Source organism: Herpailurus yagouaroundi, unplaced genomic scaffold, assembly GCF_014898765.1.
Source record: "Herpailurus yagouaroundi ecotype Mexico unplaced genomic scaffold, PumYag 139, whole genome shotgun sequence".
Lineage (NCBI taxonomy): Eukaryota > Metazoa > Chordata > Mammalia > Carnivora > Felidae > Herpailurus > Herpailurus yagouaroundi.
In genome coordinates this window covers 73,423,257-73,438,022 of record NW_024412394.1, presented here as the reverse complement: position 1 = coordinate 73,438,022, position 14,766 = coordinate 73,423,257, and the positions used below count along the sequence as shown (strand labels likewise).

At 39.7% G+C, this 14,766-nt stretch overlaps 1 protein-coding gene across 1 annotated transcript in view; it reads left to right on the top strand.

Annotated features, from left to right (window-relative positions):
• Window positions 1-11,546: 11,546 nt before the first annotated feature.
• The window catches only part of FRK (fyn related Src family tyrosine kinase), a 110,588-nt gene continuing 107,368 nt past the window's right edge, over window positions 11,547-14,766 (top strand). Inside the window, exon 1 of the mRNA XM_040474425.1 lies at window positions 11,547-12,794. Within this exon, the coding sequence (XP_040330359.1) occupies window positions 12,424-12,794 (371 nt within the window). The 5' untranslated portion in view covers window positions 11,547-12,423. The remainder of the gene's footprint in view (window positions 12,795-14,766) is intronic.

The following is a 14,766-nucleotide window of genomic DNA, read 5'->3' as shown; positions in this document are numbered from 1 at the left end:
TATCAAGAGACAAAAAAAAAAAAAAAGAAAAGAAAAGAAAAAAAAGCCCAGATGAACAGGAAATTCTTGAAGTTCTGCCCAATTACTTGGCATGAACATTGGAAAATTCTAAATCTGGGAAGTTTATTATAAGAATCTTTTTGTTTCTATATAAAATCATGTACATATAAGTCAGGAGTCAGAGCCAGTACATTTGTTGTTTTTGGTAATGATTAAAATTTTTACAGCCTTGGGGGCGCCTGGGTGGCTCTCAGTTGAGCGTCCAACTTTTGATTTCAGCTCAAGTCATGATCCTAGGGTCGTGGGATCAAGCCCTATGTCGGGCTTTGTGCTGAGCATGAAGCCTGCTTAGGATTCTCAGATTCTCTCTCTCTCTCTTTCTCTCTCTCTCTCTCCCTGCCCCTCCCCTGCCGCTGTTCCTCTACCCTGCTCAAGCTGTCTCTCTCTCTCTAAAATAAAATTAAAAAAAAAAATTACAACCTTGAGTAACAGAAATAAACCTCTTGCATATCTTTTTTATTTGGAAAATGCTGATTGGACATATGACAATATTCTCCCCCCCACCCCGGGTTAGGATTTTATTAATGCTATTGGAATTTTGCAGATACAGGCATTTTATTATGCTTCACTTTATTGTGCTTTGCAGATATAGCGCCTTTTTTAAAAATTGAAGGTCTGTGACACCTTTGCATGAACCAAGTCTTATCAGCACCATTTTTCTAACAGCATTTGCTCATTTTGTGTCTCTGTATCACATCTTGGTAACTCTCACACTATTTCAAACTTTTCATTATTATTATATTTGTTATGGTGATCTGTGATCAGTGATTATGATTTGCTGAAAGCTCAGATAATGGTTAGCATTTTTTAGCAATAAAGTTTTCAAATTAAGTTTTTTGTTTTAGAGATAATGTTCTTGCACACTTAATAGAGTTCAGTATAGTGTAAATGCAACTTTTATATACATTGAGAAATCAAAAAAAATAATTTGACTTGCTTTATTATAATATTTATTTATTGTGGTGCAGTATCTTGAAGCTGTGCCTGTGCTACAATAATTTTGCTGCTGGATAAATGAGAACTTTGATTAATGAAGTATCAGGCAAGGACAAACCACCTGGGTGAACCATGGATACCTATCTCCATTTTAGAAAAGGCTTATCAGCTGTTCCTAGGAGATTGTGTATATAAGAATATTCAGTTCTTTTGGAAAGCAAGTTCTTTATCTAATCCCCTTTGCAGATCTCTTTAGAATATTTTTTCCATATCTTATGAAATCTAGATGTACTATGCCCATTTCATGTCTTTTATAGTGCCAAAGAATGAAACAAAGAGCTTTAAAGAATTTTTTTTTTCTTTTCCAAAGCTGAGTTAATTTTCTTGCAAGCAAGGGAACTCATATCAGTAAAGAAATTCACCCGAGTAGTTCACTGAAGGAAAAAGGCATGGTTTCTGAACTATGAGAAATAGGGTTTCCTGGTTATGCTCTTTAAAATTGAAAACACACTTTCTAGAAAGAACAGAATGAGTCCAGTGTTCAGTGCTGGCTGATGCCTAAAGTAGTCCATTATCATTGGTCAGGAAAGATGCTTCAGTTATGGCATGCTGGTTTGCTCACAGTTCATGTCCTTCAATAGTTTTAGCGGGTTACCACCACTTGCAATAAAATAAGATACAGCGTTTGCTTTGATATCTCCTAAATGCTGCTGCATGTGAAAGATTTCCCCTTATAATAGCAGTTCTATATGAAGAAAGAAATTGAAGTTTTGGCACCCATTCTTTTTTTTTTTTTTTTTTGAGTCCATTTTGGCTTCTAATGATAATCATAGCTTTCTCTTAGATTTCAAGGCAAATATGTCTGATCCTCTTTCTCTAATCTGAACATTTCTACTCTTTGGCTGAGAAAACTGGGATAAATTTACAATTAAGTTGTCACCATGTGCTTCAAATATTAATGTTGTCCCTTCTCCTCATCATCATTTTCTTCATATATAAACTGAGCTCTCCATAATCTATTTCATAGTCTTTAGTTCATTCTAACAGATTCTTGTTGTTTTGCCCGGTGTCGGGCCAGTGTCTGGTCCCACTGAAGATAACTAAATGAGAGACTGATGGAAACTAAGATCAAACATATCAAAGATCCCAGCGCACCAGGCTATATTTGAGCCAAAGGAAGCATCTGAGTTTTGCCAAGAAGATCCTATTTCCAAATGAGGTCATACTCTGACATATTGGGAGGTAGGACTTCAATATACCTCTTTGGAGAGACACAATTCAACCAATAGCACACTCAAAAAGAGAAGCTGGGTTCAGTGGTTAGGGGTACCTAAGAGGGGTACCTAAGAGGGTAAGAGGGGTTACCCTTCTTTGAGGCTGTATTATCTAGGCTAAGAACTAAAAGGTAGATTTGCATGAAGGGTCTGAACAAGAGTGTTCTTGGCTGGGAGAATGGCGCATAAAAAAGGTCACTGGTCAGAAAAAGGCCTTGGTTGTTTCCTCAGAGAACAAAAATATGGCCACTGTGGATGGACCACAAAGAGCCAAGGAAGGAGAAAGGGGAGATGACATTGGAAGGTATAGGCAGGAGATAGGCCAGCAGGGCATTTTCCTAAAGTTATGGAGTTTAGAATTTATTTCCAGTGAATAGGAAGCTATTGAAAAACACAGATCTGACATATATATATTTATTTATTTATGTAAGTAATCTCTACACCCAACATGGGGCTCAAACTCACAACCCCGAGATCAAGGGTTTCATGCTCTTCTGGCTGAACTAGCCAGGCACCCCTGAGTTATACTTTAAAGATTATTTTGGCTGCCATTTGGTGAGTAGATTGTGGCAGAGCAAGAGTGGAAGTCGGGAGGTCCTCTGTATAGCATGGCTTTCTAGATTGAGATGCAAAGAAATGCGAGACACACACTTATCTTCAAGGTCAGAGCAATGTGCTTGGGGGAAACAACACAATTACACATAAACAGATATTAAATGACTTAAGATATTATAGTCTGTGTTTTAGATGAATGATGTTCACTCTCAGCATGCGTTATTGAGTACCTATTAGATGTTAGGCACTGTGTTGGTTATTGGAAACTAATGAAGGCTACAATAAGTGTGTTAGAATCTATTGGGTGAGACAAGTATGAGCTAAATGTAGAAATGGTTATCGCATCTGGTGGGGAACATGAACGAGGAAGTGGTCAATTCTGTTTAATAAACAGGTCAGAAAAGAATGAAGGAGGGAGACACTTTCTCTGACTCTTATACAAGTACCTATATTTATCTGGCCAATAAGTTGGAAGACACTAGGGTACAAAAAGGGAGAGGAATGGGGGGAAGCCATACCAGGCAAAAAGGGAGGATTGGACAAAGGTTAATGTGTGTGATGAAGCAAGGCACATTTGGGGACTTTAAGACTTATATGAGCCCACAGCAAGAGTTTGGAAGAAAACTATATGGGTTGAAGATTTTAATTTTAATTTTGTATGGCTTTCTAGGATGTCTCTTTTCTATGTGTGGATAATCTTCCACTGTATGAGTTGAGAAGGCAAAGTCCCATCTTCCATTTTGAAAGGTCTCTCTGAACCCTAACAATTGGAGTTGGGGTGAGATGCTTTGGAGGGGACAGTGCCATCTAATATCCAGTGGTAGTGGAGCTGACAGTGTGGAGCCAGTGGCAGTGCCCAGTATCCTTAATGGCAGTAGTCCCTCACTGACCTGATGTCCTTGTAGCCAGAGGCTGGGAATGGCCACACAGCTTTATTTCTGCTGGCTTCCACAAGCCTTGTCCTTCAAATTTACTGTTGACTCAGAACCACTTGAATTATTTCAGTAGGTTCTTTTTCAGCAAAACTTAGCTAGAGTTGGTTTGCTAAGAACTCTGAGTGATATAGAGTGGAATAGAATGAGTTGGGCAGGAGTGAGGTGATGTTGGGCCTTGCATGCCTTGTAAAATATAGCCTTTATCCTCAAGGTAATGAGAGGCCTTTTAAAAAATTAAGTACTTTTTTAATTAAGCTTTTATTTATTTTTATTTTTTTAAGTTTATTTATTTATTTTGAGAGGGACAGAAACAGCATGAATGGGGGAGGGACAGAGAGAGAGGATGAGAGAGAGAATCCCAAGCAGGCTCCACACAGAGCCTGATGCAGGGCTGGAACCCATGAAACCATGAGATCATGATCTGAGCTGAAACCAAGAGTTGGATATTTAACAGACCAAGCCACCCCAGTGCCCCTAAATTAAGCTTTAAATTTTGACATAATTGTGGATTTGTATTTGATAGAAATAATAGAGATCTTGTGGATCCTTTGCCTTGCTTCCCTCAATAATGACATCTTACAAAACCATGGTACTGTATCTCAACTCTGATATTGCATAGATACAACCAAGATACAGAATATTTCCATCATCATGAAAATCCTCCTGTTATCCTTTTATAGTCCTATCCACTCCCTTCTCACCTCCACCTGCTCCTTCACCCCTGGCAACTACTAATGGAATCTCCATTTTTATAATTTTGCCATTTCAGGATGTCTTATGTTGTTACATAAATGGAATCATACAATAAGTAACCTTTTGAGATCAGCTTTTTTTCACTTAACATAATTTCCCGCAGATGATCCAGGTTGCTGTGTATATCAGTAGTGGGCCCATTTAATTGTTGTACAGTATTCCACAGTATGTACATAGCCCTGTTTGTTTAACCTTTCACCCACTGAAGGACGGTTGGGTTGTTTTCAGTTTGGAGCTGTTATGAATAAAGCTGCTAGAAACATTTGCGTACAAGGTTTTGTATGAACATGAATTTTCATTTCTCAGGGATAAATGTCTAATTGTATAACAGCTATTTCATACGGTGTTTACATGTTTAGTTTTCTAAGAAACTGACAAACTGTTATCCAGAGTGACTGTACCGTTTTACATTTCCACCAGCAGTATGTGAGTGATCTAGTTTCTCCATATCCTTACCATCCTCATTTGGTTGTCTTATTTTTTATTTTAGCCATTCTGATAGGTGTGTAGTGATAATCTCATCATGGTTTTAATTTGCCTTTCCTGAGGGCTGATGATACTGAACATCTTTTTATATGCTTATTTTCCATCTGTATATTTTCTTTGGTTAAATGTCTGTTCATATCTTGTACCCATTTCCAAATTGGAGTGTTTGTTTTATTACTGTTGAATTTGAGGAGCTCTTTGTAGACTAGATATTAGTCTTCTGTCAGATACATGATTTGCAAATATTTTATATGTCTTCTCTCAGTCTGTAGCTTATATTTTCCTCCCCTTAACAGGGTCCCTTGAGAACAAAAACTTTACTTTTGGTAAATACAATTTATGAATTTTCCTTTTATGGATAGTACTTCAGGTGTTAAGTCTAAGAACATTTTGTGTAACCCTAGATCCTGAAGATTTTCTTTTAAATGTTTTTTCTAAAAGTTTTATCATTGTACAATTTATATTCAAGTTCATTATATATTTTGAGTTAATTTTTATGTAAGATATAAGACTTAGGTTGAAGTTCATTTGTTTTTGTCTGTGCATGTCCAATTGGTCAAGTGCCATCTTGAAAAAATTACCTTTTCTCAATTGAATTACTTTTCCACCTTGGTCCAAAATCAGTTGGGCATATTCGTGTGGGTCTCTTTCTGGGTTCTCTATTCTATTTCACTGGTCTATTTGTCTGTTCTTCTGACGATTCTGATTGCCATCCTGATTGCCGAAGCTATGTAATATCTTGGATACCAGGTAGACTGATTACTCCTACTTTATTCTTCTCTTCATCAAAGCATTTTTAAAAGGGTACAACACTCTGCCTACAGAGTGAAGGATCGTTGGAGAAGCACAGGATTGGAAAGAGGAAGATTATTAGAGAGTCAGAAAGAACCAAACGTGTTAAGTTCAGGTAGTATCAGCAGGGGAGAGAGGAAGTAGATAATGAGAGCAGATGCTAAACAGTTTTAATTCTTAGGATTTGTTCATTGATCAGCTAAGGGGGTAAGGAAAAAAGAGGAGTTTAGGGTGCTTCTTAAGATTCTAATTTGACATGATTTTGACTGAGGCAGAGAAAATATAAAAATGGAAGGTTTTGAGAGAATCATAATGAATGTTATTTTGGATCTGTTTAATTTGGAATCGAAATGCCTTTGCACTCTGTATCGACCATAATTATACAGTTTAGTATCTCAACAGATCAAATTGGGATGGAGGTGGAGGTTTGAGAGTTATCAGCAATTAGAGCCATAGATGCAGAGGGCAAGGCCACACAGTGGTATGTATACCCAGTGAAGGTTTCTAGACAAGGCTCCCAGTTAACATTCATTCTGAGGGATAGGTGGAGGAAGACCAACCAGCAAGGTACTGAAAAGAATTGTCAAGTAAAGGAGAAAATCAAGAAAACAGTGTTGTAAGAGGCTTAAAACAACAATCTTTGTCAGTGAAGAGTGGTCAAATGGAATGAGGATGGAAAAGGAGTGATTTGATTTGGCAAACGCAAGATGTTGGTGACATCAAGTGGACCAAGTTCATTGATGTAGCATGAGGTGAAGCCAGATTGCAGTCCAAGGGGGAAAGGAAGAGAAAAATGGGAAAGAGGGAACATTCACTATTCTCTGAGAAATGTGGCTGAAGAAAGAAGGAGAGAGGCAGGGTGGTACCTACAGTGGGAGAAAGGATTTAACAATTGTTTTCTTTTTTCTCCTTTTCCCCCCTTTCTTTTGTTTTCTTTTTCTTTTATTCCTTTCTTTTTAATGCTTGAGAGGCTTAAGCTTGATTATAGGCTTTGAGGAAGGCACCAACTAAGAAAGGCAAGAAGAGAGCTAATTGATGGATCAGATACTACAAAGAAATAATACCAAGAGCACGGGACAGGAGATTTAACCATCTTTTCTGTCACTGAAAGCATACTGATTAGAATCAGTCTTAGGTACATATAATAAAGAGTCAAAAGAATTATCTCCTATGTAGATAACAGATAATTTGTCTCCCATATTACAAACAAGTCTGAAGGTAGGTACTCCTAAGATACAACTTCTTTTTATCTTTTTGCTCTTTACATTTTTAAGGTCACCTTATGGTCCAAGATGTCTGCTGGAGGCCCAGCCATCTCATCTGAGTTCCAGGCAAGCAGAAAGAGAAAAGAGGAAAGGGGAAAAGAATTGACCTCCCAGCTAAGTCCAGCTCCTTTAAGGCACTTTCCTGAAACCCCACTTGAGGACTTCTGCTTACTTTTTTACTGGCCGCTCCTAGCTGTGAGGAGGGCTGAGAAATGTAGTCTCTAGCTTTTGCTTCTGTAAAAGTAAGGTTCTATTAGTAAGGAAAAATAAACTGGAAATTGGGTAGGGCGGCAGAAGCTTTTGTCTGAGGAGGAAAGAAAGTGCAAGGATTTACAGATGTAGATACATTTTTTTGATGCAAGAAAAGGAAATTGAATTGGTTAATGCTGAATATATTGGGGATTTCTGTGAATGTCTGCAGCAAGGTCATCATCAGAGAAAGAGGGTATCCACAGAGACCCTGAGAAGAATGGTGGAAAATTTCCAGTAGTTTTAGAGGAAAATGAAGGGAACAGCAGCTGACCAGACTAGCATATAAAAGAATGTTGAGCAGCGTTAAGGGCTTAGCAGGAGTTGGAGATCATTAATTTCTCCTGGTATAAAATTGAATAGCTGTGGGATTTTCTGTTGCAGTGTTCAGCAAATAGGATACAGGAGCATGGTGAAATTCATTTCATGTTGTATGGGTGCTGGGTATGGGGGTTGCATAAGCTAGAAAAACTTGAGGGAAGGGAAAATTATGTTGGCAGAAATGGACACAGAAGGGCTAGAGGAGGTGTGGGACTTTTATTAAGATCTCAAAATGCAGGCAGGAGTCTATTGGGAGGGAAAGGAATATTAAGCAGAAGAATGACACAGGAGGTAGGAAGAGGTGGGAATGGACAAGACATGTTAGGAGACACAGTAAAGCAATGTGGTTGAGTGGGAGGGCTACAGGAAGGCCGTCATGGAAGGAGGGTATGGAAAGGGCACATCTGATAAAAATCAGGTAAAATACAAATTATTTAGCCTCAAATTCCAAGTCATATCCTCCAGGCGGTGGAGATCTGATGAAGGTTATTGTGCAGGAGAGTAATTTAAGAAGATAATCATGGTAGCAGTTTGTTCCAAGGATGGGAGGGAGATTGGCTGAAGGAAAGAAAACTGGTCTAGGAGGCTAGCAAAGGAATCTGACATTCAGGAAACTATAAGAGAGGAAAGAGGGATAGAGTCAAAGGACAGAAAGTCACACTCTCCTCTGGGCTCCCAGCCCTTCTCACACTAAGGAATTTTTGCTCTAAGTTGTGAATACTTGCATAATGTTGCTCTCACCCCAGTGGGACTCCAGTGGGGTGTCTCTTTTTTCTTTTCTTTCTTTCTCTTTCTTCTTTCCTCCCACCCTCCCTTCTTTTCTTCCTTCCTTTTGTTTTCTTCTTTCTTTCCCTCCCTTCTTCCTTCCCTTTCTCCCTTCTGTATTCCTTTGTCCTTCCTCTTTCTTCTTTCTTTCTTTCTTTCTTTCTTTCTTTCTTTCTTTCTTTCTTTCTCAAATACTTGCATAGTATTTACTGCTTACATACTGGATGCTGTACAAGGCACTGAAGATTCAGAGAAGGAAACATGATTCTCATGGGGAAAAGCACACAAGTAAGAGAACCAAGGGGAATTCAACAGTTCAACCAAGTAGAAGTGTGTGTCAGGTTTTGGGGGTACACAGAGTAGGAGACTCTATTCTATTGTGGGAGAGAGGTATCAATGGAATCCAGCCTGAGAAAATCACTAGGAAATCATGATGGGGGGAGGGAGTAGGGAAAGGGGGAAATAAAAGTGCAGGAAAGAGGGCTTCAGGAGCTAGCTGCTTGGGGAACCTGCATCACAGGGTTTGAGTGCAACAGTGAAGGGCCATGAAGTTGGAGAAATAAACGAGAATTGTCCCGTTTGTGTGTGTCCTGCTAAAGAATTTAGGCTTTATTCCAAACACATTAGAGGGTCCAGAAGGATTTTACACAGAAGAATGACATTAGCTTCTTTTTGGAGTCATCAAAAGTGAGAAGTTACAATCTCAGGGTCTGGAAACAGATGGAGACCAGGATGTTATTAATGGTGCAGTCACTGGTGGCTATGGGAGCTTGGGAAAGTTACCTAATCTCCCTAAGCCTCAGTTTCTTCTTTGAAATTGAAAAACAACCATCACCACTACCACAGCAACAGCAAAACTACCTTTCTCATAGGTATTATTGTTTTATTTTCTGAGAATTAAATGAATACCATTTGTCACATTCTTAGCACAGTGCCTGGTACATAGAAAGCCCTCAAACCTGATAGCTGCTTTTTACTAGCACACATATCACCTCCAGCATTATTACTATTGTAGAAATTGCTCTGGGAGTTGTATGCAGGTGAGTCAGAGGTAGGGGACAAGCTGGAGTAAGGGACACTGCTTAGGATACCTTTGGAATAATCTAAGGAAGAATATTCTATTTATTTTTTTTTAATTTTTTTTCAATGTTTATTTATTTTTGGGACAGAGAGAGACAGAGCATGAATGGGGGAGGGGCAGAGAGAGAGGGAGACACAGAATCAGAAACAGGCTCCAGGCTCTGAGCCATCAGCCCAGAGCCCGACGCGGGGCTCGAACTCACGGACCACGAGATCGTGACCTGGCTGAAGTCGGATGCTTAACCGACTGCGCCACCCAGGCGCCCCAAGAATATTCTATTTTTATTATTTGTTTTTGGTCCAGTACCGAGCTGTCATTCAGAAGGAATAAAAAAAGTTTATGGAATAAATGAAAAGGAAGACTGAGCAGAATTTAGTGATTGATTAGCTTAGAGAAACCAGGGTGACAGTAAAAGATGACTTCAAGGCTTCATGCTTGGGGGGCTGCAGAGTTCTGGTTCTGTTGACACAAGGAAAACACCCCTGGCTCTGCTTTCTCAGACCATTGCTCACCTGACATCTTTGGATGGTCAGCCGCTCTTCCAATTTCATTCATTAGCTCAGTGACTGTGTGTGCACATCTGCCACTTTGTCTTTTTCCAGAAAGCCTTGTCATAGCCATAATGGAGGCATATTCAAATTTAAAAACTTCAAATTTTTGAAGTCTCAGATGCCACTTACAAATTGGTTCTAAATACCTCTCTCTGGTTGTTTCCAAATCTCATTTTATTTGTGGGTCATGTAGATGTCTCTGGAAAGACTATAGCATCCTATGCCTCTGTTTAGGGGCATTGATAGAATCCTTCACTTTACGATTAATGTTGTGTTTGAAACCAAACATTCTTATGGCTTCTCAATATTATGTAATTGCCACTTTCTCTTCTTTTTATATACAGAATAATATTTTGGGTCTCATATCACAAACAGACAACCAAAACTGGCTCAGCTTTTGGCTCTTCTTTTCCTGCTAAAATGGTACTTCTACTTTAACTCTGAAGACAGAGAAACCTGGGAATGTGACCTGAGATCTTGTTCTTAACCAAGTGATCTGTCCACCATGAATGCCTGATTTTAGTACAAACCTAGAGCGGATGGAGCTGAAACCATGGTTCCCTGTTGTTGTTTTCCTTTTTCCTTGAGTTTGATTATTCTGATTACTAAAAATGCCTTGCTGTTTGACAAAGAACAGGAATTTTGAGATTGCTCTGGGGCTAGGTTAGCCCAGTTCAAGGCTCTGCCAACATTTAGAGAGATTGTTTTTTAGAATGGAACTTTTTAAAAAATGTTTATTTTTTTATTTTTGAGAGAGAGAGAGAGAGAGAGAGAGAGAGAGAGAGAACAAGCAGAGGAGGGGCAGAGAGAGAGAGGGAGACACAGAATCTGAAGCAGTCTCCAGGCTCTGAGCTGTCAGCTCAGAGCCTGATGCAGAACTCAAACCCACAAATTGTGAGATCATGACCTGAGCCCAAGTTGGACGCTTATCCCACGGAGCCACCCAGGCACCCCTAGAGTGTACCTTTTTAATAAGTGCCTTATATGAAAACAAGTGACACATCATAAATGAGTTGAGAGTGCTCTCTACTAGTGAAAATGGTGGAGGGTTGATCCATTCAAACTCTTTGCCCAGTTGTACTTGGGATCCAGGGCACACATCTGTGAGACAGCTCTCCCAGATAAGGGGAAGTAGAGCAAACCCCACTGCCTGTCAGGATGGCTGTCCTGATCTCAGCTTCACTAGCTCCTGAGGTCCTGCCAAAGAATTTAGTAAGAACTCATGTAGACCTGGAGGCCAAAGTTGAACAGAAAGAGTCCCTGCAGTAGCACACATGTGGCCCTTCTTCTCCTTCTCTCTCCTTGTCCCCTAGTCTGTGTGTGTGTGTGTGTGTGTGTGTGTGTTTCAGAAATAGTACATAAGAGATGGGAAATTAAATGTCTCTGTGGGAAAAAGCAGTGTTTCAGGTTCTCAGCATTTTAGTCAGCTGCTGTCATATTTTTCCAGACTGTAAATGTATTTTGAAGCTATTAAAATCTATTCATAGTGATGAAAAAAGGTAGGAACTCAATGGTTCTTTCCCAATTGCTATTTGTCCAATAACAAATACCTAAACACTTTAATTAGCCTTTTTATTTCCCCTATGGCGGCAAAATAATCCTCCTCATCTATGTGGGGGAAACAAATCTGTGCTGGGAACATAGCAAGACAAAAACCTCCCTGGGCTAGTCTGTTTGTCCAAGAGTATGGATTTTGGCAGCTGCTTTAAGAGTTTGGCTCCCTGATGAGGGCGCTGGTCTCTTTTGGGTGTGGGAAAGGAGAGGTAGAGAGCCCGGGAATCTCTTTTAAATCACAGACAAAAGGAAACCAGGAAGTAAGGAGAAATTACTTCAGTCTGCTCATAGCTCAGGATGTTAAAGGCAGTAACCTCAGCTGGTTGGTTAATCATTAGCAAAAAGGAAAGAGCAGCGGAGGTCAGGACTGGCCAAACCACAGAGACGGACTTGAAGCAGGGAGAGAGCTCCTGGAAGAGGCAAGATGTGATCTTACCTGGTGTTAACCTCTTTCTCGTATTAACTTTTCCTTGGGACGTAAAGCAAGATGACTCTTTTCTGTTCCCAGACATTTGTCTAAATAAAGCCCTCTTAATTTTGTTTTTGCTGTGGGATTCCTAAGCAGACCAGAAGAAAAGGCATCTTCCCTGAGCAGCTGCCCAGCTCCTGCTCAGTTTTGCTCTAGGGCAGCCGCTCTGGCCACAAAAAGCAAGCAGGTGAGTGTCCCCAAGCGGGGCTCGCCGCAGGCAGATCTGCCCCATTGTTGTGAAACAGGGCTTTGCACGCTCTCCGAAGCCAGGGGAATTGGTGCTGACTTCCAAGTTGCCCGGTGGAAGAAGAGAGTGGATCTGCAGAGACTGAAAGGAGAGGGAGAAGCCCCTCTCCTCTCCTCCCTCCCAGGGCACCATGGGCAACATTTGTGTGAGGTTCTTGACGTACTTGAAGCCCTGTCTCCCATGCCTGTTCCAGGAGGCCGACAAGCCGGTGGTGATTGAGAACCCAGTGGCCCGCTGCTCCCCTGATGCTTGCAGGTCACAGAGTCAGGAGCTCAGGAGAAGCCGTGGTCACCACTTTGTGGCTCTGTTTGATTACCAGGCTCGGACTGCAGAGGACCTGAGCTTCCTCGCGGGCGACAAGCTCCAAGTCCTGGACACTTCCCAGGAGGGCTGGTGGTTCGCCAGGCACTTGGAGAAAAGGGTAGATAGCTCTGGGCAGCTGCTGCAGGGCTATATTCCTTCTAACTATGTGGCTGAGGACAGGAGCCTGCAGGCAGAGCTGTGAGTAGTACAAACCCATACTTTATTTCTCAACTCTCTGAGGGCGGGTAATGAGTTTTCCTTCTTATCTGCAACCCCCTAATTTCCAAAGAGCTACCCAGAAAGTATGAGGAAGTACTGGCAAGAACCTTTTAATTGAAACACACCTCTACTGTTAAGAGTGAAACTGGCAGGTAATTGTTGTTGAAATGACTTCTATTACCATATGTATACCCGTGGGCCCTGGGTGTTCATCAACATTAACAAATGGTGCATCTAATACTCTACCTTTTCTTTGGCTGTAAAATATGTCTCACTTTAAAAAGAGAACTGCATTTCATTTGCAGGTATATCATATATATAAATCACACCTTCAAATCTAAAGTTCAGCTCTCTCTCTTTTAAAACTTTTGAAGCATCAACGCCCAACCCTAACTCTAATTTTAATCCCTTTTCATCCTGTTAGACACACACAGAGCCAATTAACATCAGGGTAGCATTTAGAAGATGCTAATTTTTCACTGCATTTTCCCAGTGAAATAATGACCAGACATTTTTCTTTGAGTTCCAGATATGGACTTAGGCTACACAAATTGTGATAGTTTGGGGTTTTATTATGATTAGAAACTGACCAGCTATAGATATTTAGTAAGTTTTAACAACAACAACAAAAATATAATGGCTGTATTTCCCCAGAGGAGGAGATAATGACTAATCTGATATTTGGAAAAAAAATTCTATGATTATGGTGGACCCACAGAGGAAAATTTTATATACACCCATCCATCCATCCATGCAAGTGCCAGGCACAGCCGAGGCATGGTAAGTGGAGGAGGGGTAGGTTATGCTAGTGGTGGTTGAACATAAAGTAGATAAAGCACAGTCTTGACAATGGATACTTGAGGTTTGGTGGGTTGAGAAGCAATTGGGGACTATTACTGGCCCTAACTTTGTTACTGCCTGGTTCCAGTGAAACCCAAGACTGGGAATGTCTCCCAGGACTTATTTTATGGAATATATCTTGGTAGAGGAACCACTGAGGATTCACTTATTTTCTCATATGTTTCTCTTTTTTATGAGAATTGCAGCATCCTTTACTGGCCTAAGGAATAAAATGGCAAGGAAGTGCCAATCAGGCAGTATTGCTGCATTCCAAACTCAAATACAAATACAAAAGGAAGGTTGGTAATTTTTGAGATTCTTTCCAACACTAGGAACCTATATGTGTTAAAAAAAAAAAGGGGGGGTCCTATTTTATGCCTAAATAGAAATGAATTGAAATTTAGACTTTTGATGAATGGAATTGATCAATTCTCAAATGAGAAAATCATCTGTTTGAACATGTATTTTCTGTGATAATCTATAGGAAATATCTTTATTTATTCACCAAATGCTTGCTTATGTGCATTTATGTTTTCACTACTATATGATTGATGGATATGGTATGATAATGTATGGTATTATGTATGTTTTAAATTCAGCAAAACATATGCATACTAGACAAATAAATACTAGAATAGTAATACTAGAGCCTTGAATTCATAATCTAATATTTTTATCATTCTATTTATTTTTTTCATCATGATAAGCGGACTCTTTAATTCCCATCTCCTATTTCCCCCATCTTCCCATCCACCTCCCCTCTGGTAACAACCAGTTTGTTCTCTATAGTTAAGAGTCTGTTTCTTGGTTTGTCTCTCTTTTTTTCTTTGCTTTTCTCTTCTGTTTCATAAATTTCATATGAATGAGATCATATGGTACCTGTCTTCCTCTGACTGATTGCACTTACATTATACTCTCTAGCTCTATCCATGCCATGTTGCAAATGGCAAGATTTCATTCTTTTCATGGGTGAATAATATTCCATTATATAAATGTATGAGATACATGTATATATATATACATATGTACATGTATATACATGTATATGCATATATATGCATATACATGTATATGTATATATGCATATACATGTATATGTATATATATGTAT